This window comes from Tachysurus fulvidraco, chromosome 1 (genome assembly GCF_022655615.1).
Source record: "Tachysurus fulvidraco isolate hzauxx_2018 chromosome 1, HZAU_PFXX_2.0, whole genome shotgun sequence".
NCBI classification, from domain to species: Eukaryota; Metazoa; Chordata; class Actinopteri; order Siluriformes; family Bagridae; genus Tachysurus; species Tachysurus fulvidraco.
In genome coordinates this window covers 38,648,914-38,676,435 of record NC_062518.1, presented here as the reverse complement: position 1 = coordinate 38,676,435, position 27,522 = coordinate 38,648,914, and the positions used below count along the sequence as shown (strand labels likewise).

At 37.1% G+C, this 27,522-nt stretch overlaps 2 protein-coding genes across 2 annotated transcripts in view; both read left to right on the top strand.

The window, feature by feature from the left end:
• The first annotated feature begins 5,119 nt into the window (after window positions 1-5,119).
• On the top strand, window positions 5,120-15,947 carry LOC113663129 (butyrophilin subfamily 1 member A1-like). The gene is made up of 7 exons (XM_047819914.1): window positions 5,120-5,656; window positions 7,084-7,434; window positions 7,855-8,133; window positions 8,365-8,466; window positions 9,169-9,201; window positions 10,132-10,158; window positions 14,169-15,947. The coding sequence occupies exons 1-7, from the start codon at window positions 5,605-5,607 to the stop codon at window positions 14,720-14,722; spliced, it is 1,398 nt and encodes a 465-aa protein (XP_047675870.1). The 5' UTR covers window positions 5,120-5,604; the 3' UTR covers window positions 14,723-15,947.
• A 1,959-nt stretch (window positions 15,948-17,906) lies between these two features.
• LOC113663133 (butyrophilin subfamily 1 member A1-like) overlaps window positions 17,907-27,522 on the top strand; it is a 34,367-nt gene continuing 24,751 nt past the window's right edge. Inside the window, exon 1 of the mRNA XM_047812475.1 lies at window positions 17,907-18,145. Coding sequence (XP_047668431.1) covers window positions 18,070-18,145 — 76 coding nt within the window. The 5' untranslated portion in view covers window positions 17,907-18,069. The remainder of the gene's footprint in view (window positions 18,146-27,522) is intronic.

Here is a 27,522-nt window from a genome sequence, read left to right as displayed (position 1 = left end):
GTAAACTTGTCAATCATTGTTGGGGGGGGGGGGATTATATTATGGGGCGTTTTTATATCTGGAAGTGACGTCATATACAGTCAAGTGCCTCGTGGTCAGTGAACAGGACAGAACACATGTGAATTATTTCTCTACTGATAACCTCTTACTGTAAAGACATAATTTTAGACAGGTTAAGTGAGTTTGTGTCTGTTCCAGAGCTACAGCAGCTGGGATATTGACTTTGTCATTATACTGTTAAAGACTTATTTTGTACAAACAAAATATACACAATCTTATTTCAAAATATAAACACATTAACATATTTGATGGACATACTAATAATTAACCATCAGAAAGACAAATCGAGAGAAAAAAGTAACAAAGAGAGACTTATTTAAATTAACTTCATCAAAAAGTGAAATCAGAGTAAAGGCTTTTGTATTTTGAACCCATTTTAATGTTTTATACATCTGTTTTATTCTGTTTAACCATTGACTGAAGTTGGGATTTGATTTAAATCACCTACTTTTATGAATGAAAAACTTCAAAAGGTTAACAACAAAATCTAAATGTTTGTTCTCCAAAATAACTTGATTAGCTGCACTGTAAAAGGTGGACGTCTCTCTGGATTGTAACCAGTTCTGTACATCTCTCCAAAAAGGTTGTACCAATGCACACAGAAAGAAAGAAGGCTCTAAACTTTTAATATTAGTTTCACGAAATACACAATTATTTGTTACAACCAGGGAGGAAGGAGACCGACCCAGATGCAGGATAGCTTCAAATGAATGGGGTTTAATAACTAATAAAGACAAAACAGTGAAAAAGATGAAAACTAAACAATACAAATGACGAGGAAATAAGGTAACACAGATGACGCTTATCTAATGATTTCATGCTGCCACCGGCAATGCAGCTCAGTAAAATACACATAACAATTAATGATAAGGAACAGGTTTGTGGAGAAAGGGAAATCTCCCACATCTTGACAACCAGAGTAGGAGGGAGGGCAAGATCTTCCGCCACGGGCCTGCAACACCCCCTGCGGATGATGGGAGTCGACGTCCTCATCGGACGGAACCGGAAATGGAGAGGCGTCCCTCACCGAATAAAAATGCGAAGCGATGTCACTGACAAAAGAAAAAGGTCCAGGAAGACTGACGGAACAGTCCGGGGAGAAGAAAAAAATAAGTTGGTCTGAGCTGGAAGTTATCCTGCTGGGTCCGAGTTGGGGCGAAATCATTCTGTCACAAACAGGGAGGAGGGACACAGGCCCGTATGCAGGATAACTTCAAATGAATAGGGTTTAATAACTAATAAAGACAAAGCAGCAAAAAAGACGATAACGAAACAATACAAATGACAAGTAAATAATGAGGTAACACAGACGACACATATTTACACATTCACTGATTCCGCGCTGCCATCTGCAATGCGGCTCAGTTAAATACATATAACAATTAATGATAAGGAACAGGTGTGTGGAGACAGGAAGGAGTGAACGAAGGCCGGGCACATGGCCAAAAATTCTGGGATGATTCCTGACCTTATTCACCTCAAGAATGAATTTTAGTCTTAAAAATTTAAAGTTAATTTTCGTAGTCTTTTGGAGGAAGAGGAGATTTCTAACGTATCAAAATCTTTCAACACATATCCTTTTTTAATAGGGTTTTGGAAAATGCTTGTAAAAGATTTCTTACAACTATTTGTACAGTTTCTATCACAAAAATCAATACCTTCTATGGAGAGCTTTCTAAGTAGTGGGAAAACTTTGGAGTACTCTATCTTTAACCATTAGTTACCGACAGATAATATACTGTTTTAAGAAAATAGCACACTGGTAGGCACGGGAAAGAGTAAAAAGGTTCACAATTTATTTGTACTGTTGCGCAACAGGACCCAACACTCCTGTTGCGTAACTCACCCAGTATCACTGTTTAAGGGGGAGCTACAGAAAGGCAACGATTCACTCATTATATAACTTTTCTGAAAGTTTGAGTGAAGCGTTGCCTTTCTGTAGCTCCTCCTTATTAAACAGTGATGTTCTTCCTCTATAGGACTGAGCCTGACCTTCATTTCTGTCTTCATGATCCCTATAAAGAATGACGTCACTGCAGATACAAAAACGCCCCATAATATAATCCCACACCCCCAACAATGATTGACAGGTTTACGTGCAGATATTGGAAACGTAAATGTAAAGGGCATTGTGATTTAAGTTTTGGCAGGCGGAAGTGAAATAACAAATGAGGAATTGCTATTGAGATTAAAATATTTGTACATTGTACCTTCACGTAAACAGAAATGCAAACAGTTTGAATTTTGTTGCTGTATTTACAACGACAAATAGGAAACGCAATTGCAAATATTATTTGCCATTCCTTTTTAATATTGTCCACAAAATCACTGCATATTTGTGTCTGGCTGTTTGTTAGAATTTTAAGCTTGTTTTTTTTACTGATATTTTGTGCCTATATTTTTATTGAATCGTGTGTGAAGATTCTCAGTCATCCATGTAAGGTTATCTGGAAGTTGATGTAAAGTGGACTTCTTTCCAATTAGAACACAACGTTTCACTGCTCATCTGAGTAACTTCTTTAGCCTGAGGGAAGTTGAGAGGAGGTTAGAAAGAAGTCCAGTTGATATATTGATACTGTATGACTCCAGCCTACCAAACTCTGAGTCATATGTACATTTAGTTAGAACAGTTGTTTTTGAGAAAGCTGATTTCTGGAGTGAAAAATCTTTAAACAGAAATTCTTCACTGTGAAAAATGATAAAGGCCACATCTTGGCAACATTCTGCAGATGCACAAAGCACATAGAAATGTATAAAACGGATGCATTAAATTGGCATTATGCTCAGTATGGCTCAGAAACAGTATCTGCAAGTTCTTCCACGTACTGCACGCATTAACAAACTTGAAGCCACACCGACTGCATGTAGAAACATGCTGCAATCTGAGAAACCATTGCAATAAACTGAAAACACAGCATACATTGTTTATAAGGAAATGGAAATGTTTTAAAAGGACATGTGATATCAAGTTGCCTTCAAGTACTGTAGTATATAATTATTCTACATCACATTTCTGAAGTGATAATACAAGCATCATGTGTAAATGCTTTGTTGTCATAAAGAACATGAAACCTGCACAAAGCCAGGTTTATTCATAGATATTTTCTTCTCTTTTTTAACTTTTATATTAACAACAAAGCACAAATAATTTAGGTACCTTGCTAATGATAAAGGAATTTTCTTGCTTATATACATAAATAAATATAACTAAAACATCAAGCACTAACAATAAAATAGTTTGAGTAAGATTAACCTGTTCACATAAAGTGCATGTGCGCAACCTTGTTCAAACAGTGCAAGACAAAAACAGTGCAAGACATGAGACAGAGCAAACAGACAATATAATACACTTCCATCCTTATTTACAATAATTCCTATAGCACATGAAGACAGCATAACTACTGTACTTGGCAGAGCATTTTATTTATTTTACTTCAGTTCTAACCATCTGTTTACTATTATCAGTCTTAATCTTACTGCGTTTATGTAAGTTGTTTTTAATGTGAATTCATAATGTTAAAGTAATATAAATACAGGTTCCCCTACAACCTCTATTTCCTCTTCCTATGTTCTTTTTTATCCCATGTGGCACCATCAAACATGTAACAGTTCAAGTTACAGAGTCACATTTTCAGATGTTAAATTTGAATTATAATTATTTTTTGTAAACAAAATATGTATTTTACTAAATTAATTTGTTTATTTATATCTATTTTACATCAGAACATCATTCATCCACCAGAACAGTGTGACTATGATAAGTGCTTCTTGGAAACTACTAACATGTATTTAACTTTAATGTTTGCCATAAATGACCCTTATTTCTTTAATGTGACCTTAAATGTTTTTTGTAATACATAAATACTATAGATGTTTTTTTGTGACAAAAACAAGTGTTTTTCTGTAAAAATTCAGTCATGTTACATGTACAGAATATAGTGATATATTGTATTTGCTCCTTTTTTCTCACCACAATAGTTTACAGGTGGTTGGTCCAGAAGCTCCTCTTGTTGCTGTAGCTGGTAAAGATCTGGTTCTACCCTGTTTTATCAAACCCAACACCAGTGTTGTGGACATGTTAGTCCAGAATCTTATCTACACTGCAACAGCTCCCAAACTTTTTTTTTTAATTCATTATAACACACTACTATTGACCTATAAATACAAAATAACCTTTTGAGAGACCTCTGTTTCTTTAATGATGTTGTTATTTTATGATCCGCCACAATACTGAAGGCTACATGAGGGAGCAGAGCTTCTCTTCCAAAACCCTGCAGTTCTGGAAATCCTTCCAATTAGAGTTCAGGATTCAGACACAGCCTCTTTATTTAAGTGTAGGCTGAAAACACTTTTGTTTAGTGAAGGATTTTTTTTTTCTAGGTAAAAGAACAGATCTAAGGTGTTAATGGGTATAAGAGTGTTTTGGTGAACTGGGGTGTTTAGATGTTAGACACATTCACTGTTAGGTTTGTTGGCCACTTAAATTCCCAGGAAACCCTAAAGTCTGTGTTACCTTCTACCTCTGCCTTTTAATTACACTTTGTCTTATCTAGGATGAAAGTTGACAGGTCTGTATCAACAGTGCATATAAAATCTACTGAATGCTAAATCCACTACTAGTCCTTGTCAAGACAATAAGGAATCACTTACTATATTAATTGTGGTTCTGTAAAGATCAAATAAAAAGATCTAATATATATATATATATATATATATATATATATATATATATATATATATATATATATATATATATATATATATATATATATATAAAGACACGAGACAATATAATGTACAGTTATACAATTATATATACAATTGCACTTCCCAGTGCTCCAGTTTCTAGAGGATGGCTTTCCTTTTGAGTCTGGTACCTCTCAATTCTTCTTCTTCAGATCATCTCAGATAGTTTTTCCTTTCCTGTTCCTTTCCTTTTACTTGTTCATCAAGGATGAATATAAATTGTAATGAGTAAAAAAATCCTGTAAAGGTCCATTGTTAAAAGTGGTATAGAATTAAAATGTAATTGAATCCGAATGAAACATACAATACCACTGAATATGATGACACAAAGTTTGATTAAAAAGGAGAGCTGTCTGTCAATAGGAAAATCTCACTCACAGTGAATGGCATTGTAGGTAAACCAAGTAAATTATCAACATTACATTAAAATGTTTCAATTAAAAAAAATGTCATTACAAAATGAATTTAGAAAATGCTATGAACTATGTGGAATTTGAAGTACTATATAAATCCTTCAGGGTGGAGTGAACGGTTTACTTTAATACTACAAATATTGCAACATGTAGGAAAACGAGTTTCCTCAAAATGCACAATTCAATGAGGAAAAAGGTCCAACACAAAGGTGTGGCGCAACAAAACGAAAGCGACAATAAGTTACACACCTGTCAGACAAAGAAAGCCTCTAAGCGTATTTTACTTTTATTTATTAAGAAAATAACACAATTGTAAAGTAGTTTGCGTTTTTGAGATTGATTTTATTTAGCTTGTGAAACTGGAGGAATAGTGAATCATTCAGAGATGTTTATTTGTGTGACTCTTTTGACGCTCTACTTTATGGAATCTCAATCAGGTAAATAACGCGCGCGTGTGTGCGTGCGTGTGTGTGTGTGTGTGTGCGTCTGTGTGCGTGCGCGCGCGTTTGTGTGTGTATGTGCGTGTGTGTTTGCATGCGTGCGTGTGTGTGTACTGTATCTGTGCGTGTGTGTGTGCGCGCGCGCGCGCGCGTGTGTGTGTGTGTGTGAGTGTGTGTGTGAGTGTGTGTGTGTGTGCGTGTGTGCGCGCGCGTGTGTATATGTGTGTGCGTCTGTGTATGTGCATGTGTGTGTGTGTGTGTGTGTGTGTGTGTGTGTGTGTGTGTGTGTGTGTGTGTGTGTGTGTGTGTGTGTGTGTGTGTGTTTGTGTGGGTGGGTGCGTGTGTGTGTGTGTTTGTGTGTTGGTGCGTGCGTGTGTGTGTGTGGTTAACATGTAGAAGCATAAACTTTAGTTGAACTGCGCTAGAAGGAAGTGGGGTGAAAGATGTTGCTGTACTGTATAGCTGTGAACAAACGCTTTGAGAATGTCTTAATTATAATATAAGTATAATATACATGTAAATCTTCTGCCTCAGTTTTTATCCGCACATACTGTACTGTTTGGGGCATCTGGAAACAAGCTTGTCCAGAGAAGAAAATATGAGCACTACCATCAGTCCTAATAATGTCATGCCAAGAGTACGCATCCATGCATTATTACAGTTTTTCTTTCTTATTTTGGTGTGATAACGATTTCATTTTCTTATAATCTCTAAATAAGGACATGCTCTAGAGGCTCCAAAAGCGCAATAAGGCAGCACCAGGGATGATCTCATGCGCTTTCACTTTGATCAGGGACTCATGTGATTGACAAATTCCACATAAGTGTACGACTAATTGACATTATTTATGTGAATAAATGATTAACGTTTTAATAATCCATTACATATTAACAGTAAGGTACATGCAGAGATCACAAGAAAATTAAGCCGTAAATATTCTAATTCATGGCCTTCCGTAGGCAAGTGAATATCTTACAAGTGTAACATAAATTCAGCTCTTCTCTGCTCAACTGTAAATGGTGGAAAATAAGGTGAAAACTAAGTAAAAAGACTGGAAGTGAAGTGGATCTGAGGATGTTTATCCTGCATATATTGATTTCGATATACATCAAATTTTAATGTTCATAAGTTTATTAACATAAAAATCTATTTTTGCCAAATGATTTAGGAAACATGTTTTGATGGACATAAATTAAATGAATAAGAAGTACATGGTACCTTAAAGGTTTAAAAATAATAATAAATAATAACATAAATATAAATTTGTTGACACTTTCTTTCAAATTGTAGCTACTTAATGCAACAAATTAAATGAAATTAAAACAGGAAAAACTACCTCACATAGGTCAAAGTAAGCTCTGTCCTGTTAGATATATAGATATATATTAATATTAAGTATTTGTTTTTTTTTTCTGAAAACACAGAACAATTACAGGTGGTTGGTCCAGAAGAGCCTCTTGTTGCTGTAGCTGGTGAAGATCTGGTTCTACCGTGTTTTATCAAACCCAAAACCAGTGCTGTGGACATGACAGTGGAGTGGATGAGAATAGAGGAAGTGGCTTCATTAGTGCATCTCTATAGGGATCATGAAGACAGAAATGAAGATCAGGCTCAGTCCTACAGACAAAGAACAACACTGTTTAAAGAGGAGCTACAGAAAGGCAACGCTTCACTCAAACTCTCAGCTCTCCGACTCACTGATGAAGGAGAATATAAGTGCCTCATTGAGGAAAAATCCTGGTATGATGACATCACTCTTCATGTTATTGTTGAGGGTAAGATCCACTTCTGCAATGAAGCTTTAAATGGTGAATGTTATAATTAACATAATTAATGAGCTGTTAAAGGGCTGTTAAATAGCTGATTAGTTGTATTGGGAAAAGAGGAAACATGCAGGAAAGATCAGGATGGAAGTCATCTTCTGCAGTTACCTTTGTCAATTTCTCTATTCTTTCCATTTTATTATCTGACTGTAGTTGTAGGATCAGCATTTATTTATTTCACTTTGGACAGAAAGCATGTGAATTTTCAATGACAGGCAGATTTCCAAGTGTTTTTGTCATAAAAAATATTTATACATATTTGGAGAATTAAATATTCTTCAAATTAGCATAATATTCATTACTTTTTTATTTTATCTTCTAATTACCAGTTTAAAATGTTAACACACAATTATTTTTGTTTGTTGATTGTAGCTCATGGAAGCCACCCAGTGATAATGATGGAGAGTTTTGGTAACTCAGGAGGGATTAATCTAGTGTGTGAGTCCAGAGGCTGGAACCCTGATCCTCGTGTTCTGTGGCTGGACAGAGAAGGAGACAATCTGACTGCTGAAGATACACAGATACACAGAGACACTGAGGGCTTCAGTGTGAAAAGCTACATCTCTGTTTATGATTATAGCGACTCTAACAGGTTTTACTGCAGACTTCAGCAACAACATCACATGATGGAGACAGAGATTATCATCAATAGTAAGTAACTACAAATTGAAAAAAAATCTGGTTTTGATCGTACAGTAACATTCTACTGTAATCATTACTGCCGTTTTTTTGTTTGTTTGTTTGTTTGTTTGTTTGTTTGTTTTTTATGACATCTGTTGGTGATTTGGCTGCAGTTCTTTCAGTAAGAGAGTGTTTTTAAGATATTAACTAACAATTGTATAGTTTCTTAAACATAACTTAGAGACATTATTTTCATTTCAGGTGGAGTCTTTGGTGTTTGGAAGTGGGCTGTCAGCATTTCAGTTGTAGCATGTCTTTTTCTTGTTGGATTGATACTAACTCTGCTTTTTGGCTACAAGAAAGGTAATATTTCTATCATTTTCCTAAGTCCACAGATTCTATTAGAACAGAAAACAAATGCATTCATTGTCATTGCACCTTACAAGATTAGAGATTGAAACCTATCAGTGACATTACATTTTCACACCGAATGCTGATGATTTCTAAGCAGCTCAGGTCATCTGTCCAGATTTGTCCTACAGGAAGTAAACACTAAGGAAGCTTATGGGGTGAAATCACCAAAACCTAATAGTATACTAAATAATTCAAATAAATAATAAAATAAGTAAACAAAACTTTAAACCAGAATTCCCAAGATGTTTATGACATGATTTATAATGTGATTTAACATTATTACATTCAATACACACATTTACACATTACTTTTTGCACATTACAAGTTCAGGTTCAGTTTCAGGTTCTGCTGACTCTGAGTTCACTCCATAGAGAGTTCTGTTAGAAGAGTAAAGATACAAACACAGTCACTGTACATTATACGACTTGTTTTCTATATGACTTATAACTGACATGTGACATTATATTCATCTTTCTGAGGTGAACATAATTATCTAATAAATATATAACATCAGAGGACAGTTACATTTTATAACTGCAATCTGATTGTGTTGTCAATTCACCTTTTTACTACATTACACTGCTGAACCTATTTTTAGTTTTATTTGTGTAGAATTTACACAAAATACTCATCTCTTTTATCTATTTTAGCCTCAGCACTTCAACAAGAGAAGCAACATGTAGGTAAGAATGAACTTTGTGCTTTTAAATTATGTATTGATTATATAATTGAATTAAATCATAAAGGTAACTGGGAGGCTGTTACACTGTATGGGCCTCTTTGACAGAGACACAGTTTAACATGGTGAAGGTTAACAGGAAGATGCAGTTTGGGCAGAAGGCAGATTCCTGTATATTTTAGTTAATGCAAACAAATTCTGAGAATAATTATGTAGAAAAAAAATCTACTGAAAACTAATTAAGGAATGTGTTTTTGGTCATTTAAATATAGTTTTATTTTATTGGTTTATATTTTGGTCTGCAGTAGACATGTTTATATATTAATGATTATATAATGTTATATAATGTTATAATGATTATATGGTATATGTATATATATATATATATATATATATATATATATATATATATATATATATATATATATATATATATATATATATATATAGTGATAATATAATGTTATATAATGTTTATATATTAATGATTATATAATTGAATAAAATGTTGGCTAATAATAATAATAATAATAATAATAATAATAATAATAATAATAATAATAATAATAATAATAATAATAATAATAATAAATAGGAAAACAGAATGTTGGCTTCTACAAAGCCAAACTAATTCATTCATAAAGGTAACTGGGAGGCTGTTACACTGTGTGGGCCTCTTTGACAGAGACACAGTTTAACATGGTGAAGGTTCACAGGAAGATGCAGTTTGGAGCAGAAGGCAGAAACATTCTCATGTATATTTTAGTTAAAGCAGACAAATTCTGAAAATAAATTAGGTAGAAAAAAATCTACTGAGAACTAATTAAGGAATGTGTTTTTGGTCATTTAAATATAGTTCTATTTTATTGGTTTGTATTTTTGGTCTGCAGTAGACATGTTTAAATATTAATTATTTTATTATTGTGTTCATAAGAACTTCTAAAGAAGAAGATGTTTAGAGGTAAGAAATATTTTAACTTCAATGTGGTAAAATCTTTCCTGTGTGTGTGTATTAATCTATCAGAAATGTGTTGAATATGCGTTATTTATGCTTATTCAACAAACATTTTATTTTGAGATAATTTACAGATTGCACCACATTGCACCACATTGCACCGGCCCCTTAAGGTTTCTCCTGCAGGTGGTGGGCCCACAGGAGATCGGCCCCACGTTGCTCTTTTGGGCTGAGCCAGGCCGGGCCCCGTGGGGCAAGACCCGGCCACCAGGCGCTTGCATATGAGCCCCAACCCCGGGCCTGGTTCCAGGGCGGGGCCCTGGTTGCGTCTTACGATGTCACGGACCTTGGTTTAACTTTACTCATAAGGGTTTTCAAGAGGTGCAATGTGTATTGGGTGGCAGTCGAAGGCGGGGGCCTCGGCGACCCAATCCCCAGACACGGAATCTGGCACTAGGGACATGGAATGTCACCTCGCTGGGGGGGAAGGAGCCTGAGCTGGTGCGGGAGGTTGAGAGATACCGACTAGATATAGTTGGGCTCACCTCCACACACAGCTTGGGCTCTGGAATCCAACTCCTTGAGAGAGGCTGAACTCTCTACTACTCTGGAGTTGCCCATGGTGAGAGGCAGAGGGCTGGTGTGGGCTTGCTCATAGCCCCCCAGCTCAGCAACCATGTGTTGGAGTTCACCCCGGTGAACGAGAGGGTCGTTTCCCTGCGCCTACAGGTCGGGGATAGATCTCTCATGGTTATTTGTGCTTATGGGCCAAATGGCAGTGTAGAGTACCCGACCTTCTTGGCGTGTCTGGAAGGGGTGCTGGAAAGTGCTCCGACCGGGGACTCCGTCGTTCTACTGGGGGACTTCAACGCTCACGTGGGCAATGACAGTAACACCTGGAGGGGCGTGATTGGGAGGAACGGCCCCCCGACCTGAACCCGAGTGGTGTTCTGTTTTTGGACTTCTGTGCTAGTCACAGTTTGTCCATAACGTACACCATGTTCAAGCATAAGGGTGTCCATCAGTACACATGGCACCAGGACACCCTAGGTCGGAAGTCGATGATCGACTTTGTGGTTGTTTCATCTGACCTCCGGCCGTATGTCTTGGACACTCGGGTAAAGAGAGGGGTGGAGCTGTCAACTGATCACCACCTGGTGGTGAGTTGGATCCGATGGTGGAGGAGGAAGTTGGACAGACTTGGCAGACCCAAACGTACTGTGAGGGTCTGCTGAGAACGTTTGACAGAGTCTCCGGTCAGAGAGATCTTCAACTCCCACCTCCGGCAGAGCTTCAACCAGATCCTGAGGGAGGTTGGAGACATTGAGTCCGAGTGGACCATGTTCTCCACCTCCATTGTCAACGCGGCCGCTCGGAGCTGTGGCCGTAAGGTCTCCGGTGCCTGTCGTGGTGGCAATCCCCGAACCCGGTGGTAGACCCCAGAAGTAAGGGATGCCGTCAAGCTGAAGAAGGAGTCCTATCGAGCCTGGTTGGCTCGGGGGACTCCGGAGGCAGCTGATAGGTACCGAAGGGCCAAGCGAGCTTCAGCCCGGGTGGTTATGGAGGCAAAAACGGGTCTGGGAGGAGTTCGGTGAGGCCATGGAGAAGGACTATCGGTTGGCCTCGAAGAAATTCTGGCAAACCGTCCGGCTCCTCAGGAGGGGGGAGCAGTGCCCTGCGCACACTGTTTACAGTGGGAGTGGGAATCTGCTGACTTCGACTGGGGACATCCTCGGACGGTGGAAGGAATACTTCGAGGTTCTCCTCAACCCCACCGACATGTCTTCCACTGAGGAAGCAGAGGGCGGGGGCTCAGTTGTGGACTCGTCGATTCCCCAAGCTGAGGTCACTGAGGTAGTTGAGAAGCTCCTAAGTGGCAAGGCACCGGGGGTGGATGAGATCCGCCCTGAGTACCTCAAGTCTCTGGATGTTGTGGGGCTGTCTTGGTTGACACGCCTCTGCAACATCGCGTGGAGGTTGGGGACAGTGCCTCTGGACTGGCAGACTGGGGTGGTGGTCCCTCTGTTTAAGAAGGGGGACCGGAGGGTGTGTTCCAACTATAGGGGGATCACACTCCTCAGCCTCCCCGGAAAAGTCTATGCCAAGGTACTGGAGAGGAGAATTCGGCCGATAGTCGAACCTCGGATTCAGGAGGAACAATGCGGGTTTCGTCCCGGTCGTGGAACACTGGACCATCTCTATACCCTCGCCAGGTTGCTGGAGGGTTCATGGGAGTTTGCCCAACCAGTTCACATGTGTTTTGTGGATCTGGAGAAGGCTTTCGACTGTGTCCCTCGTGGGAGTCCGGGTTGGGGACCACAGGATTTCATCTCTGCTTTTTGCAGATGATGTTGTCCTGCTGGCTTCCTCAAACCAGGACCTTCAGCGTGCACTGGGACGGTTTGCAGCTGAGTGTGAAGCGGCGGGGATGAGAATCAGCACCTCCAAGTCCGAAGCCATGGTTCTCAGTCGGAAAAGGGTGGCTTGCCCCCTTCAGGTTGGTGGAGAGCTCCTGCCTCAAGTGGAGGAGTTTAAGTATCTTGGGGTCTCGTTTACGAGTGAGGGAAGGATGGAGCGCGAGATCGACAGGCGGATTGGTGTATCTTCGGCAGTAATGCGGTCGATATACCGATCTGTTGTGGTGAAGAAAGAGCTGAGCCACAAGGCGAAGCTCTCTATTTACCGGTCGATCTACGTTCCTACCCTCACCTATGGTCATGAGCTTTGGGTCATGACCGAAAGGACAAGATCCCGTATACAGGCGGCCGAAATGAGTTTCCTCCGCTGGGTGGCTGGGCGCTCCCTTAGAGATAGGATGAGGAGCTCGGTCACTCGGGAGGAGCTCAGAGTAGAGCCGCTGCTCCTCCACATCGAGAGGAGTCAGCTGAGGTGGCTCGGGCATCTGTTTTCGGATGCCTCCTGGACGCCCACCTGGGGAGGTGTTCCGGGCATGTCCAGCCGGGAGGAGGCCCCGGGGAAGACCTAGGACACGCTGGAGGGACTATGTCTCTCGGCTGGCCTGGGAACGCCTCGGTATTCCGCCGGAAGAGCTGGAGGAAGTATCTGCGGAGAGGGAAGTCTGGGCATCCCTGCTTAGAATGCTGCCCCCACGACCCGGCCCCAGATAAGCGGTAGAAGATGGATGGATGGATGGACGGATGGATGGATGGATGGATGGATGGATGGATGGATGGATGGATGGATGGATGGATGGATGGATGGAATTTACAGATTATCTATGATACGCTAACTAGAGAGAGAGAGAGAGAGAGAGAGAGAGAGAGAGAGAGAGAGAGAGAGAGAGAGAGAGTGAGAGAGAGAGAGAGTGTGAGAGAGAGAGAGAGGGTCGCAGGGGTAAAATAGACCCAAATGCAGGATTGCGCAAAAATAAACAGATTTAATAACTTAAAAACATGAAACAGAGACACAGACTAGGACACACGAAAAGATAAGACGACAACAGAAGACAAGGATTAAATACGGTTAAATAGACAATTCAATTCAAGTTTATTTGTATAGCGCTTTTTACCATGGGCTTTGTCTCAAAGCAGCTTTACAGAACATAAACATAGAACAAAAGTTAAACATAAGGAGAAATACAAAGAATTAATATAGTAAAAAATTAAGATATATATAGTTCACAGTGTGTATGTATGTATGTATGTATGTATGTATGTATGTATGTATTTATCCCCAATGAGCAAGTCTGAGGTGACTCAGGCAGCAGTGGCAATGAAAAACTCCCTCAAATTGGTAAGGAAGAAACCTTGAGAGGAACCGGACTCAAAGGGGAACCCAACCTCATATGGGTGGCACTGGGGGTGTGATTACAAATGTACAGTCAAAGAAGTCTTGAATTGGTGTAAAGATCACTAAGCAACTAAGCTTAGAGACTAAGCAACTAAAAAAATCTTTGTCTCTAACATTTTTTTACATGTCAGGGGATTGAGAGACATACTGTTTCTGTGAATTAATAATTATTTTTGTTTTGTGAAAAATGTCTGTGTTTCTCTCAGTGGATGTGACTCTGGATCCTAATACAGCTCATCATCAACTTAAAGTGGATGCTGATGGAAAACAAGTGACACGTGTAGACACACCACAGGATCTGGATCCCCAAGATTCACCAAAAAGGTTTAATTATCCCTCTGTTCTAGGACAGCAGAGTTTCTCCTCAGGGAGATTTTATTATGAGGTGCAGGTCAGTGGGAAAACTGAGTGGACGTTAGGAGTCGTGAAAGAGAACATTGACAGAAAGGGGATTTCCTGGATTGCACGGTGTCCTCAGAATGGATTCTGGACTATAGGACTAAGGAATGAGAATCAGTATAAGGCTCTTGATGATCCCTCTGTCCCCCTCACACTGAGAGAGAAGGTGGAGGTTGTGGGGGTGTTTGTGGATTATGAGGAGGGTCTGGTCTCCTTTTATGATGTGAAGCCCAGATCTCATATCTACTCTTTCACTGGTCAGTCTTTCTGCTCAGAGAAACTCCATCCATACTTCTGTCCTCGATACAAAGTAGATGGTAGTAATTTAGCACCACTGATCATCTCTGATGTTACTGAATAAATATCTGCTTTAAATTCTATAACATTAAAATATAATCATCTGTAAAGAGTTTAAACATATTGATTTTTTTAAGAATTGTGTTTAAATGAACACTAATAATATACTTGTGTGATTTCAGCAAATAAAATCAGATTAAAGCCATTATTAGATTTCTAGAAATCCTATGAAGACACAAGGATGTTAGTGGTTTATTTAGAGTTCATATGCTGTTAGTCTGACTCCTTTTAGAAACTCAGAAATAATGAAAGGATTTAGATACATCTTAAAGCTGTATCAGACTTGTCAGTGAAGCTGCCATCTCGGAAAATGCTATTTGTTTACTTTCTAGCTCTTTTACTTGAGTTGAGGTTAACTAACATTTTTTCCACCATTAACAAGTGGTGTGTTCAGGTTAAGATTCAGGTTAGTTTTCAGGTTAAGATACTGTTCAGTATTATTTTCTCCTGAACATGATGTCAGTTCTTAGTGAATGTTCTTAATATTTGAAAAATGTATAGTAAAGTTTTTTGTGATTGGATGTGTGGATGTATTTGAATTAGAGCTGCATCTCTCCACAGACCTGCAGTTTTAACCTGGAGAATTTGGAGGATTCACTAACATACCTGTAGTCAGTAACTGTGACTAATGTGTCATTTAAAGATTTGTTATATTGCTGAATGTTTTGTATGAAGAAAATACAGGTGTTTATTTTGTGTTGTTTTTTTTTTTTTTTAAATTAAAGGCTTATTCTCTTTCTTTTTGTTGCACCAATGGACATAAACAATAATATGGAGGATTGTCTGTAGATACATCATGACCTATAACAGGCCAGTGGAGGTCACTGTGACTGACATACTGGCTGTAGTTCACTCCACTTGCATCTGTGTGGAAGCTGCTAAGCTGAAGGTAATGGGTCACTGTACAACCTTCATTAGAGTGACTTAAAAACTAAACACTGTGTTTGGGAACAACGACTAAGAAATCGCTATTGAACATTTTATAGTAATAAACTGACAAAAATTACACATAGTGACAAACCTCACAGCTTTCCTGCAGCACTGAGTAATTGAGTGTCTAAGTTTTTTTTAGAGACTAACAATCTATAATCTTATTGTAAATGATGGTGTGTGACTCTCTTTTCTTAACTGAACCCCAGTGTGTAGAACATCTCCTCTCTTAGAGCTGAGTAACATTATTGATTTACCACTTGGGGAAAATGTTGTTATGCTCAGCAAAGGAGACAGAAATCATTCTTTTCATTCTATTCAACTGCAAAGGGCTACAACAGTTGATCAGTACTGAGATAAAGGCAACAAAATAATTCCCTGTCACCATGAAAGTATGTGATTCATTATCTCACACTATCACATTATCTAATGTGAAAAATGCATGACTCATACTAACCTGCTTTACTGGGTGCACAGCTATGTTGCAATCTTCAAGTGTATAGTATATTTCACTTTGTCCTAATAGAAAAATAAACTCTATGACCAGAGCTGTTCTGTGCTAATTACACCTGAACACTGTAATTCTAGCCCTTGATTTTGTTCCATGTAGTGTTCTTTCCATTTTGTGTCCATTTAACACAGTATATAAATACAGCCGATAATTCAGTTTGTATTTGTCCATCAGGTGGCGCTGTTGTGTAAAAAACTTTATAGTCCCAAATCTCTATGTATCTCAGGACTGATGCCTAGTACTGAAGAAATAAAAATAGCGTGAAGATCATTCATGGCCTAAAAGTCAGCAAATAGTATCATCACATTGACGCAAACGTAAAATAGGTGTATATGTGTGTGTGTGTGTGTGTGTGTGTGTGTGTGTGTGTGTGTGTGTGAGAGAGAGAGAGAGAGAGAGAGAGAGAGAGAGAGAGAGAGAGAGAGAGAGAGAGAGAGAGAGAGTGTTTGATTATTTTGTTGTTTAACTGGGTTTTGTGTGCTATTTTCTATTATTGCACTTGACACCATGTGCCTTGTGTTTTCAATCTTGTTCTTTCCCAAATTTTGTTGATTACCCAAATTTCATGACCCTAGGTCAGGGTGGGAACATAGACTGACTGATCAATTAATGGCTTATGACCTTTTACCACTACCACAGTCTGGTACAGTGTCCAAATCACTGCAGATGCTGAACCCAGCCAATGGTCATTCTCCTCCACCTGGGGCAGACTCTCCACCACATTCATCCGGTCATGAAGCAGTCATTTGTCTACTCTTATTGCACTGGATTAATAACTATAATGTGGAAATATTTTTTTTTTAAATAATATAAAGATAATTATAATTCTGAACTGTCTGGGTGTCCCAGTAGGTGCAGAAGAAAGCTACAGTTAGTCCAGAATTATATCTACAGAATCTTATCTAGACACACTTTTAATTCATTATAACACACTACTATTGACCTATAAAGTACTAAATGACCTTGTGCTAGACCTCCAGACACAGTCTCTTTATTTAAGTTTAGGCTGAAAGCACATTTGTTTAGTAAAGCTTTTCTGAATTTTTTTCTAGGTAAAGGAACAGATCTAAGGTGTTAATGGGTATAAGAGTGTTTTGGTGAACTGGGGTGTTTAGATGTTAGACACATTCACTGTTAGGTTTGTTGGCCACTTAAATTCCCAGGAAACCCTAAAGTCTGTGTTACCTTCTGGCTCTGCCTTTTAAATACACTTTGGCTTATCTCGGCTTTTAATTAGTGAAAGTTGACAGGTCTGTATCAACAGTGCATATAAGAGATTTAAAATCTTCTGAATGCTAAATCCATTGCTAGTCCCTGATTGGCTGAAGGGTTGTCAGGTCAGAACTATGATCTCACAATGAAAAGTTTATTTAAAATCACTTCCTTTATTGGTTGTTGTTCTATAAAGATAAAATAAAAATATGTAATATTATATAGAAAACACAAGGTTAAATAAAGTTCGAGAGAATTAAAATAAGAGTGCATTGAGCACAGTGTTGCAGATTGTCTGGTGTAAAATAGTATTAATAGAGATCTGTCTGATGAGCAGGTCAGGACAGACTGATGGACTAAAACTCTGCTCTCTCTCTCTCTCTTTCTCTCTAGGAAAAGATAAAATAAGATCTAAATCTCACTCACATTGAATAGCATTGTGGATAAACCAAATAAAATTAAACCAAATTGCCTCACTCAAAACAGGAAAACACGTTTTGGGCACAAAGGTGTGGCGCAAGAAAACGAAAGCGACAGCAACTGTACAGACCTGTCGGACACCTGTCGGCTTTCTCTGCGTAATTTAGCATTTTATCAAGTAAATAACAAATAATCATTCATTATTTTCAAGTTTTGAGATGAGATAAATGTGTAATTGGTATAATATTATGTAGCTTGTGAAACAGACCGAAGGAATAATGATCAACATTCATTCAGCGACGTGTATTTGTGTGACTCTCCTGACTGTCTACAACTTTATGGAATCTCAATCCGGTAACAGACCCACTGTGTGTGTGTGTGTGTGTGTGTGTGTGTGTGTGTGTGTGTGTGTGTGTGTGTGTGTGTGTGTGTGTGTGTGTGTGTGTGCGCGCGCGCGCGCGCGTGTGCGTGTGTGTTTAAAGATTAAAAAATCCTGTTGAAAACAAATGAGTGAGACTCGGTTTAAAAAAAACTTGTTAAAGAGAATGTTTTGTGCCCAGACCCGAATACATTTTGTTGCTGAAAAAAAAGCTGTGAGTTAAATGTAGTACAGGGAACTTTACATACAGATTTAGATGTTTAAGGAAATGCATGATTAATACTGCAGTATGTCCGTATGCACAACACAACCAAAGACCTCACGTTACGTGTTAAAGAAGAATAACCATGTAACTTTCCAGACTAAAGGTCCTTTGATGGCAATGTAAGCAAAGTGTTCCTGAAGCTGTAGAAACTGTCTTTTTGAGGCGTTCCGCTCGTGGAGAAGATCACAGGCTTCATCAGCAATAATACAGTACCACTATGGTCACTTAACTGCCTCCTTGGGCATGAATGAATTACCCCACTTTGCTTTTTTTTGTATTACTTTAACACACAAAACCCATTGCACCTGCACTTTGTGAACATTGCATTAGTCCACTTTTTGCACATCCTACACTAAAGTACAGTTAATGTTTCATCAGCACTGCATGTAGCATTTGCAGTTTAGCCGTTGCACTCTTCCACTTTTGAACACCCTGTACTATTATACAGTTAGATTTATTAAAAAAAATTTTTTTTTAGATTTTTCTTCTCATTGTTTTTGTAGGTTCTTCATATTTATATAAAGCTTGATATTGCTATGCACCAGGTCACCAAAACAAATTTCTTCTAAAGGTAAAACACAGTACTTGTCAATTGAAAACTGAGTAAAAAGACCATTTTTTCAGAGGGGCAAACTGCAAATGTTCACACTGGAGGTGAAAATTAACATCACTTCAGAATGTTCAGATACCCACCATAAGAGTAATATAAAATAAAACTGCACGCTACAATATTACAAGATATCATAATATTTAAAAGTGTATAAATTGTAATGTTGTAAAGTTCATTATAAATGTTTGTGTTAGATTTGCTTTAGATGATTTATTTACACAACAGTCATTTTTTTGACTTTTTTTTTTTTTACTTTACCTCTTTCTTAATTTTTTTATTTTAAAAAATATTTTAGCCATGATTTGTGGTTTTTTTTGTATTTGTGTGTGAAACGTGTTTTTAGTTTAGTTTTAGCAGTACATGGGCCATTAAAATATTAAATAAAATTACTTATGAATATAAATTTGTTGACAGTTTATTCAAATTGTACCTACCATTAGTTAATGCAAATAAATTAGATAGATAGATAGATAGATAGATAGATAGATAGATAGATAGATAGATAGATAGATAGATAGATAGATAGATTGATTGATTGATTGATTGATTGATTGATTGATTGACATTAAGTTCCTGTTTCTTTTCTGAAAACACAGAACAATTACAGGTGGTTGGTCCAGAAGAGCCTCTTGTTGCTGTAGCTGGTGAAGATTTGGTTCTACCCTGTTTTATCAAACCCAGCACCAGTGCTGTGGACATGACAGTGGAGTGGATGAGAATAGAGGAAGTGGCTTCATTAGTGCATCTCTATAAGAATCATGAAGACAGAAATGAAGGTCAGGTGCAGTCCTACAGAGGAAGAACATCACTGTTTAAAGAGGAGCTACAGAAAGGCAACACTTCACTCAAACTCTCAGCTCTCCGACTCGCTGATGAAGGAAAATATAAGTGCCTCATTGAGGAAAAATCCTGGTATAATGACATCACTCTTCAAGTTATTGTTGAGGGTAAGATCCACTAATGCAGTGAAGCTTCAAATAGTGAATGTTATTATTAACATAATTAATGGTTTGTGCATTCATAAAACAGTTTTAAAATCTGTAGTAAAATCTGTTATGTATTTGAGAGGGGTTTATAATATTTCACTCACTGACTGTTTAAATCAAAGGTTTAAAACCCTGATCCTAGAGACCCCCTGCCTTACAGGAAGGGCTGTTAATTAGCTGATTAGATGTGTTAGGATTAGAGGAAACATGCAGGAAAGATCAGGATAGAAATCATCTGCATCTTTCTCAATTTATTCAGTCTTTCCATTTCATTATCTGACTATAGTATTAGGATCAGCATTCATTTATTTCACTTTGGACAGAAAACATGTCCATTTTCTAATTTAAAGCAGATTTCCAAATGCTTTTTCACATAGCAGTATTGTCATTAAAAATAATTTATACATATTTGCAGAATAAAATATTCTGTACTAATACCACATGGTATCACAGTCTGGGGTATGGTTATATAATACATTTGTATAAACTTATATTAATTAACATTTTATTTATTGTATCTTCTAATTAACAGTTTAACATGTTTAGACTCTACTAAAAACAATTATTTTTAATTATTGCCTGCAGTTCTAGGAAGCCACCCAGTGATAATGATGGAGAGTTATGATAACTCAGGAGGGATTAATCTAGTGTGTGAGTCCAGAGGCTGGAAACCTGAACCTGATGTTCTGTGGCTGGACAGAGAAGGAGTCACTCTGACTGCTGAAGATACACAGATACACAGAGACACTGAGCTCTTCAATGTGAAAAGCCGCATCACTGTTTATGATTATAGCGACTCTAACAGGTTTTACTGCAGACTTCAGCAAAAACATCACATGATGGAGACAGACATTGTCATCAATAGTAAGTGTCCACAAATAAAAAAAAAATTAGATTTTCTCTTTTTTTTTATTATTATTATTATTTTTTTTTGCTTTTTATGACATCTGTTGGTGATTTGGCTGCAGTTCTTTTAGTAAGAGTGTTTTAGTTATTAAATAACAATTGCACAGTTTCTTAAACATAACTTAGAGACATTATTGTCATTTCAGGTGGAGTCTTTGGTGTTTGGAAGTGGGCTGTCAGCATTTCAGTTGTAACATTTCTCTTTCTTGTTGGATTGATACTAACTGGGGTTTTTGGCCACAAGACAGGTAATATTTCTATTATTTTCCTAAGTCCACAGATTCTATTAGAACAGAAAACAAATGCATTCATTGTCATTGCACCTTACAAGATTAGAGATTGAAACCCATCAGTGAGTTTACATTTTCACACTGAATGCTGACAATTTCTAAGCAGCTCAGGTCATGTGTCCAGATTTGTCCTACAGGAAGTAAACACTAAGGAAGCTTATGGAGTGAAATCAGAGTCACCAAAACCTAATAGTATACTAAATAACTCAAATAAATAATAAATTAAGTAAACAAAACTACCTGATTTTTTTAAAACCAGAATTCCCAACATGATTTAACATGTTACATTTTACTTTCGATACACACATTTACACATTACTTTTTGCACATTCAGGTTCAGGTTCTGCTGACTCTGAGTTCACTCCATAGAGAGTTCTGTAAGAAGAGTAAAGATACAAACAGAGTTACTGTACATTATATAACTTGTTTTCCATATGACTTATAACAGACCTGTGACATCATATTCATCTTTGTGAGGTGAATGTAATTATTTAATAAATGAATAACATCAGAGGACAGTTACATTTTATAACTGTTTTATTTGTGTAAAATTTACACAAAATATTCAACGTTTTTATCTGTTTTAGCCTCAGAACTTCAACAGGAGAAGCAATATGCGGGTAAGAATGGACTCTGTGCTTTTAAATTATGTAATGATTATATAATTGAATTAAATTATGTATGTCGCTCTGGATAAGGGCATCTGCCAAATGCTGTAAATGTAAATCATAAAGGTAACTGGGAGGCTGTTACACTGTATGGACCTCTTTGACAGAGACACAGTTTAAAATGGTGAAGGTTCACAGGAAGATGAAGTTTAGGGCAGAAGGCAGAAACATTCTCATTTATATTTTAATTAAAGTAAATATTTTCTGAGAATAATTCTGTAGAAAATATCTACTGAAGGAACATGTTTGCGGTCATTTAAATATAGTTCTATTTTATTGGTTTGTATTTTTGGTCTGCAGTAGACACATTTAAATATTAATTATTTTATTGTTGTGTTCATAAGAACTTCTAAAGAAGAAGATGTTTAGAGGTAAGAACTATTTTATCTTCAATGTCATCAAATCTTTCCTGTGTGTGATTTATCATAAATGTGATCAAAAAGCATTATTTACTTACCCCCAACACTCCCCTACCAACACAGCCACACACACATAATATAATCTCTCTCTTTAACAGCTTTACACATATCAGCAGAATTACAGGCATGTTGTTTCTCTTAATTAATAATTAGTTTTCTTGTGTGAAAATCGTGTGTGTACCTCTCAGTGGATGTGACTCTGGATCCTGATTCAGCTCATCCTCAACTCATCCTGTCTGATGATCGAAAAAAAGTGACACGTGGGGACACACGACAGAATCTCCCTGATTCACCACAGAGGCTTAAATTTCTTGGTGTTCTGGGAAAGCAGAGTTTCTCCTCCGGGAGATTTTATTATGAGGTGCAGGTCAGAGGGAAAACTGAGTGGACATTAGGAATCGTGAAAGAGAACATTAACAGGGAGAGGTGGATTACATGGAGTCCTCAGAATGGATTCTGGACTGTGGGACTGAGGAATGAGTATCAGTGCAGTGCTTATGATATTCCCCCTGTTCCCTTCACACTGAAAGAGAAGATGGAGGTTGTGGGGGTGTTTGTGGATTATAAGGAGGGTCTGGTCTCCTTTTATAATGTGAAGTCCAGATCTCATATCTACTCTTTCACTGGTCAGACATTCACTGAGAAACTTTATACCTACTTCAGTCCTCGATACAAAGAAGATGGTAGAAATTCAGCACCACTGATAATTTCTGATGTTACTGAATAAATATCTGCTTTATATTCTATAACATTTGAAACTTTTTTCATATAATCATCTGTAAACAGCTTAAACATATTGATTTTTTTCTAGGAATTTAGGAACACTAATAATATACTTGTGTGATTTCAGCAATTAAAATCAGATTAAAGCCATTATTAGATTTATAGAAATTCTATGAAGACACAAGGATGTTAGTGGCTTATTTACACTGTAAGAAATTCTCGTAAATGTACAGTAAAGTACTGGCAGCAGTGGTTCCAGCCATATACTGTAAATTTACAGTTTTCCACCGTTTTCCATTTTTGCTGTAATTTTACAGTAAAGTACTGGCAGCAATGGTTCCAGCCATATACTGTTATTTTACAGTTTTCCCGTTATCCATTTTACAGATTTGCTGTAATTTTACAGTAAAGTACTAGCAGCAATGGTTCCAGCAATTTCTCATACTTCTACACTTTCATTACGGTTTTACATTAAGATTGTGCTGTAATTTCACAGAAATGGCTAAAGCTATAAATGTGAAACATACAAGTTAAAATAAAAAATAAAAGAGAAATAGACTGACATAGTGCAATTCATTTGCAATTTATTTAAACAACTAAAGCATTGTTAAATTTGCTCTTAACATTCTTTTAGCACTGTAAACATGTATAATTATTTTTTAACAATAATTGCACTGTCACAAAGAAAAATAAATTAAAGCAATTAAATAAACACAGAGTAAAGACTGTCTCACTGAAAAAAAGTGCAATTCAAAGAGCTAAATAGTAACAGAAACTGTATGTTTAACAGTATATTAAAAAACTCACAGAAAAATGTGCAATTCAAGGAACCACAGAGTTTTTTAAAAAAAAAAACCCTTACAAGAAAAAGCTGCCAACATGGCACAAAATTTTTAAAAAAATCTGGCATGAGATGAGGAACACATTAACCAAACTAATTATTAGAAAAAACCTATTAATAGGTAAAAAAGTCTTACTACAGCTTCTGATTTCTCTGGCCTGAGAGGACATCCAGGTCTGAAGAGAGAAACTATTTTAAAAATGTTAGTGACAAAATATAGCACAAGGTAAAAGCTAGTGCTCAAACACTTTAATACGTCAGACAAAACACAATCTTAACAGAAGTCAAGACCAGACAGTTCAGCGGTGTGTAAAAGTGATTGGGTTTTCTAGTTAGCCAGAAAGGAGTGAATAATTATGTGAATAATTAAGAGCTAACATACACTCTCACCACTGAATTTAAATGTAGATTAGAGGTGGTAACTCTCTCAGCAAGCTACAACATGTAATTGGTAGGAGGCAATTGAGTTTACTTACCTTGACAAAATCCCATTCAAAATCGATGAGATTTTTTAGGAGGGAAGCAACTTTTGCGTTGACAGTATTTGACTTCTTGTTGACAATCTTTCCACTCTTCTTCGAAACAACCTTGCCTTTGCTGGTCTTTGAGCCTTTTTCAGGGTTTATCCTGACATATATTTACATATAAAATATACATAATTAAAACAATACTCAAAAAGTTAGTTCACCGCAAAATGACAATTTGATCAATTACTACTGTGTCGTTCTAAACCACCAAGTCCTTCGACTGTCTTCAGAACACATTTTTAGATATTTTTGATTAAAAAAAAACAAAAACGGGAGGCTTGTGTCGCTGTCCCATAGACTGAAGTTTGATTTTCACAATTCTTTTCCCGGAAAAACACTTAAAAATCATCGGCAAAAGGTCCATGTGTACCGAGGCCCTAAGGGGACCTGGAGCAAAAAAATCTAGTTTAGTTTCATGTGCTCAAGTGAAACTTTTGCGTGAGCACATTAAACTAAACTTTTTTTTTTATTCTGCGTGAGCACATGAAACTAAACTTTAGATTTTTTTGCTCCATGTCCCCTTAGGGGCTCGGTATGTGCCATCAGTAGTTCAATATTATGAAGTGACGAGAACACTTGTGCGGACAAAACAATCGATTTTATTCAACAATTTGTTCGTTATTTTATGGTTTTGGTTTTTCCTTTTTATATTTTAACCATTATGCAAACATTGTAAAAAATACTTAAACAGCCCAGATAAATGCACAAATTACTTGACACTACATCAGCAGGTCACGTCAGCAGCATGCACCGTAGTCTGCTAGTAAACGCACACTGAACGACGAAGAACAACTATTGTTTAATAATTAATGAAATTGTTTGTGCACAAAAGTGTTCTCGTTGCTTGATAATAATATTATTGAACTACTGATGGAACATTGACCTTTTTGGCGATGTCTTTTATTCTTTTCTGGGGAAAGAATTGTGAAAATCAAACTGCAGTCTATGGGACAGTCACAAGCCTCCCAGTTATCATAAAAAATATCTGAAAATGAAGAACTTTGTGGTTTAGAACAACACAGCGGTTAAGTGATTTCTGATAAAATTGTAATTTTGGGGTGAACTCTCTTTTTAAATGTACCAAACTTACACACGCTACCTTTTTTGTTTGTTTGTTTAAAGGGACACTCCACCTTTTTTGAAAATATGCTCATTTTCCAGCTCCCATAGAGTTAAACATTTGATTTTTACCGTTTATGAATCTCCCGGTCTGGCGGTACCACTTTTAGCATAGCTTAGCACAATCCATTGAATCTGATTAAACCATTAGCTTCGCGGTCAAAAATAACGATATTTTTCCTCTTTAAAATTTGACTCTTCTGTAGTTACATCGTGTACTAAGACCGACGGAAAAAATAACAGCTGTGATTTTCTAGTCCGAACTGAAAGTACTATACTCTCATTCTGGCGTAATAATCAAGGACTTTGCTGCCGTACCATGGCTGCAGGAGGCACAATGATATTAAAGTAGTCCCCTTGGTAACTTTCAATAGCTGGGTACTATTTTCGGGCAGTGCGTAATATCACTGCGCCTCCTGCAACCATGTTACGGCAGCAAAGTCCTTGATTATTACACCAGAATGAGAGTATAGTTCCTAGACATATCGCACTTTTAATTTTGTCAGATAGAGGATCTTCTCGAAATGTTTCTCTATCAATGTTGCAGTATCTGCAAAATTTCAAACTCTTTGAGAGATTTTCTACAAATCCGCCTATACTATATTGCACATTTACATGTGCATCGGATATTAAAAATCAGAAAAAGATGTACATTAAAGGGTTAACGCTACTACTAAAAAATGAACTTTATATCGAACCTTTTTAACCAAGCTGTACTTATCAAAGGTCGGAAAAAACAGACTAACGAATCTTAAGAACTGCCTTTAAAACGCGATTCGCGTCAAGTAAGTTAGCACTTAGCAGAGTCACAAATAACTTAAGTTATTGAAAGACGTGATTTTACAAGTTGGGGAAAGCAACATGAAATAACAGAAAAAATACAAACTTCCATTCAATCGCGTCCTAACAACGGAGGTGAGGCAAGAGACGAGCTGTGAGGTGATATTTTTTACCGCGCTGTTTTTAAAAAAAAACGGGATGAGTTAAAAAAAAAATCCCCAGTCTCCACCATAGATATCAAAACACTAGATGTCGCTTGGGGTCCTAAAATGCGTCAAAACCGCCGCCATCTTTGTACGGTGCTCCTTTACCTCATATGCATGGACGATGTCGGACTTCTGTGCTGCGTTTGGTTGTTAAAACGAAAGAAATCTAAGAACAAGACAGCAAGGGATTACATTAAACAAGTGAGAATGTGTTTTATGATATTGAATGTTAGGAAATTATATTTCTTGTTCCGTTGGTTTGTTTGAGTCTTGTTTTAGTTACCCATTAGTTTTTAGGAAAACCGACAATGTTTGTAGATTCCGAAGCTCTTAATAAGTTAAAATTCACCCATGCTTTTTTGCTTAAAGGTGAAAAGACCCAACTTATGTATGCTCTGTAAGATTCCCTTATCTGTGAAACATTTTATTAGATTGTCCTGGACTTACTTCACTTAAGGACATATTTAATGACATTATGTCTGAAGAGGTTTTGGATTTTTTTTTATCGTATGTTAATTAAAATTTAATGTATAATATGACTTGCTGTTTATATTTGTTTTGTTTTTATTGCATTCATATGATATTTGTATTTTTGTAATTGAATTTTGCCATCAAAAACAGATCCTGCTTTTCACTGCTTACATGGTATTCCCAAGTGATAAACAGAGACGTCAGTCATGGACAAGTTGCAGGGACACTAAACACTTTTTTTTTTAAATGGTTAATTTAATTTGACTGTCCTGGAAGGATGTCTCCAGTTAGCTTGGCAGTGTAACACACAAGTTCAGCCTCAATGTCAAACTTTGTTGTTGGTTTTTTATTTTGTTTGTTTGTTTTTTGGTTTATGTAACTTTATTACATACTTATTTAATGTGGCAAATGTATTGCAGAAAAAAAATAAATAAAAGATTGAACAGTCTTTGGCACCTCAACTATCTAACTTTCACATTATGTTCCTCTCAAATTTGTGATTTGTTTCCACCTGCAAATTGCTTTGTGTATCATATTTAAT

What these genes read in the sequence shown, in the direction of transcription:
- LOC113663129 (XM_047819914.1), top strand. Translation starts at nt 5,605, where the DNA reads ATGTTTATTTGTGTGACTCTTTTGACGCTCTACTTTATGGAATCTCAA. An exon ending in ACAAGAGAAGCAACATGTAG is followed by an intron (nt 9,202 to 10,131) that starts GTAAGAATGAAC and finishes TGTGTTCATAAG; the next exon opens with AACTTCTAAAGAAGAAGATG. An exon ending in AAAGAAGAAGATGTTTAGAG is followed by an intron (nt 10,159 to 14,168) that starts GTAAGAAATATT and finishes TGTTTCTCTCAG; the next exon opens with TGGATGTGACTCTGGATCCT.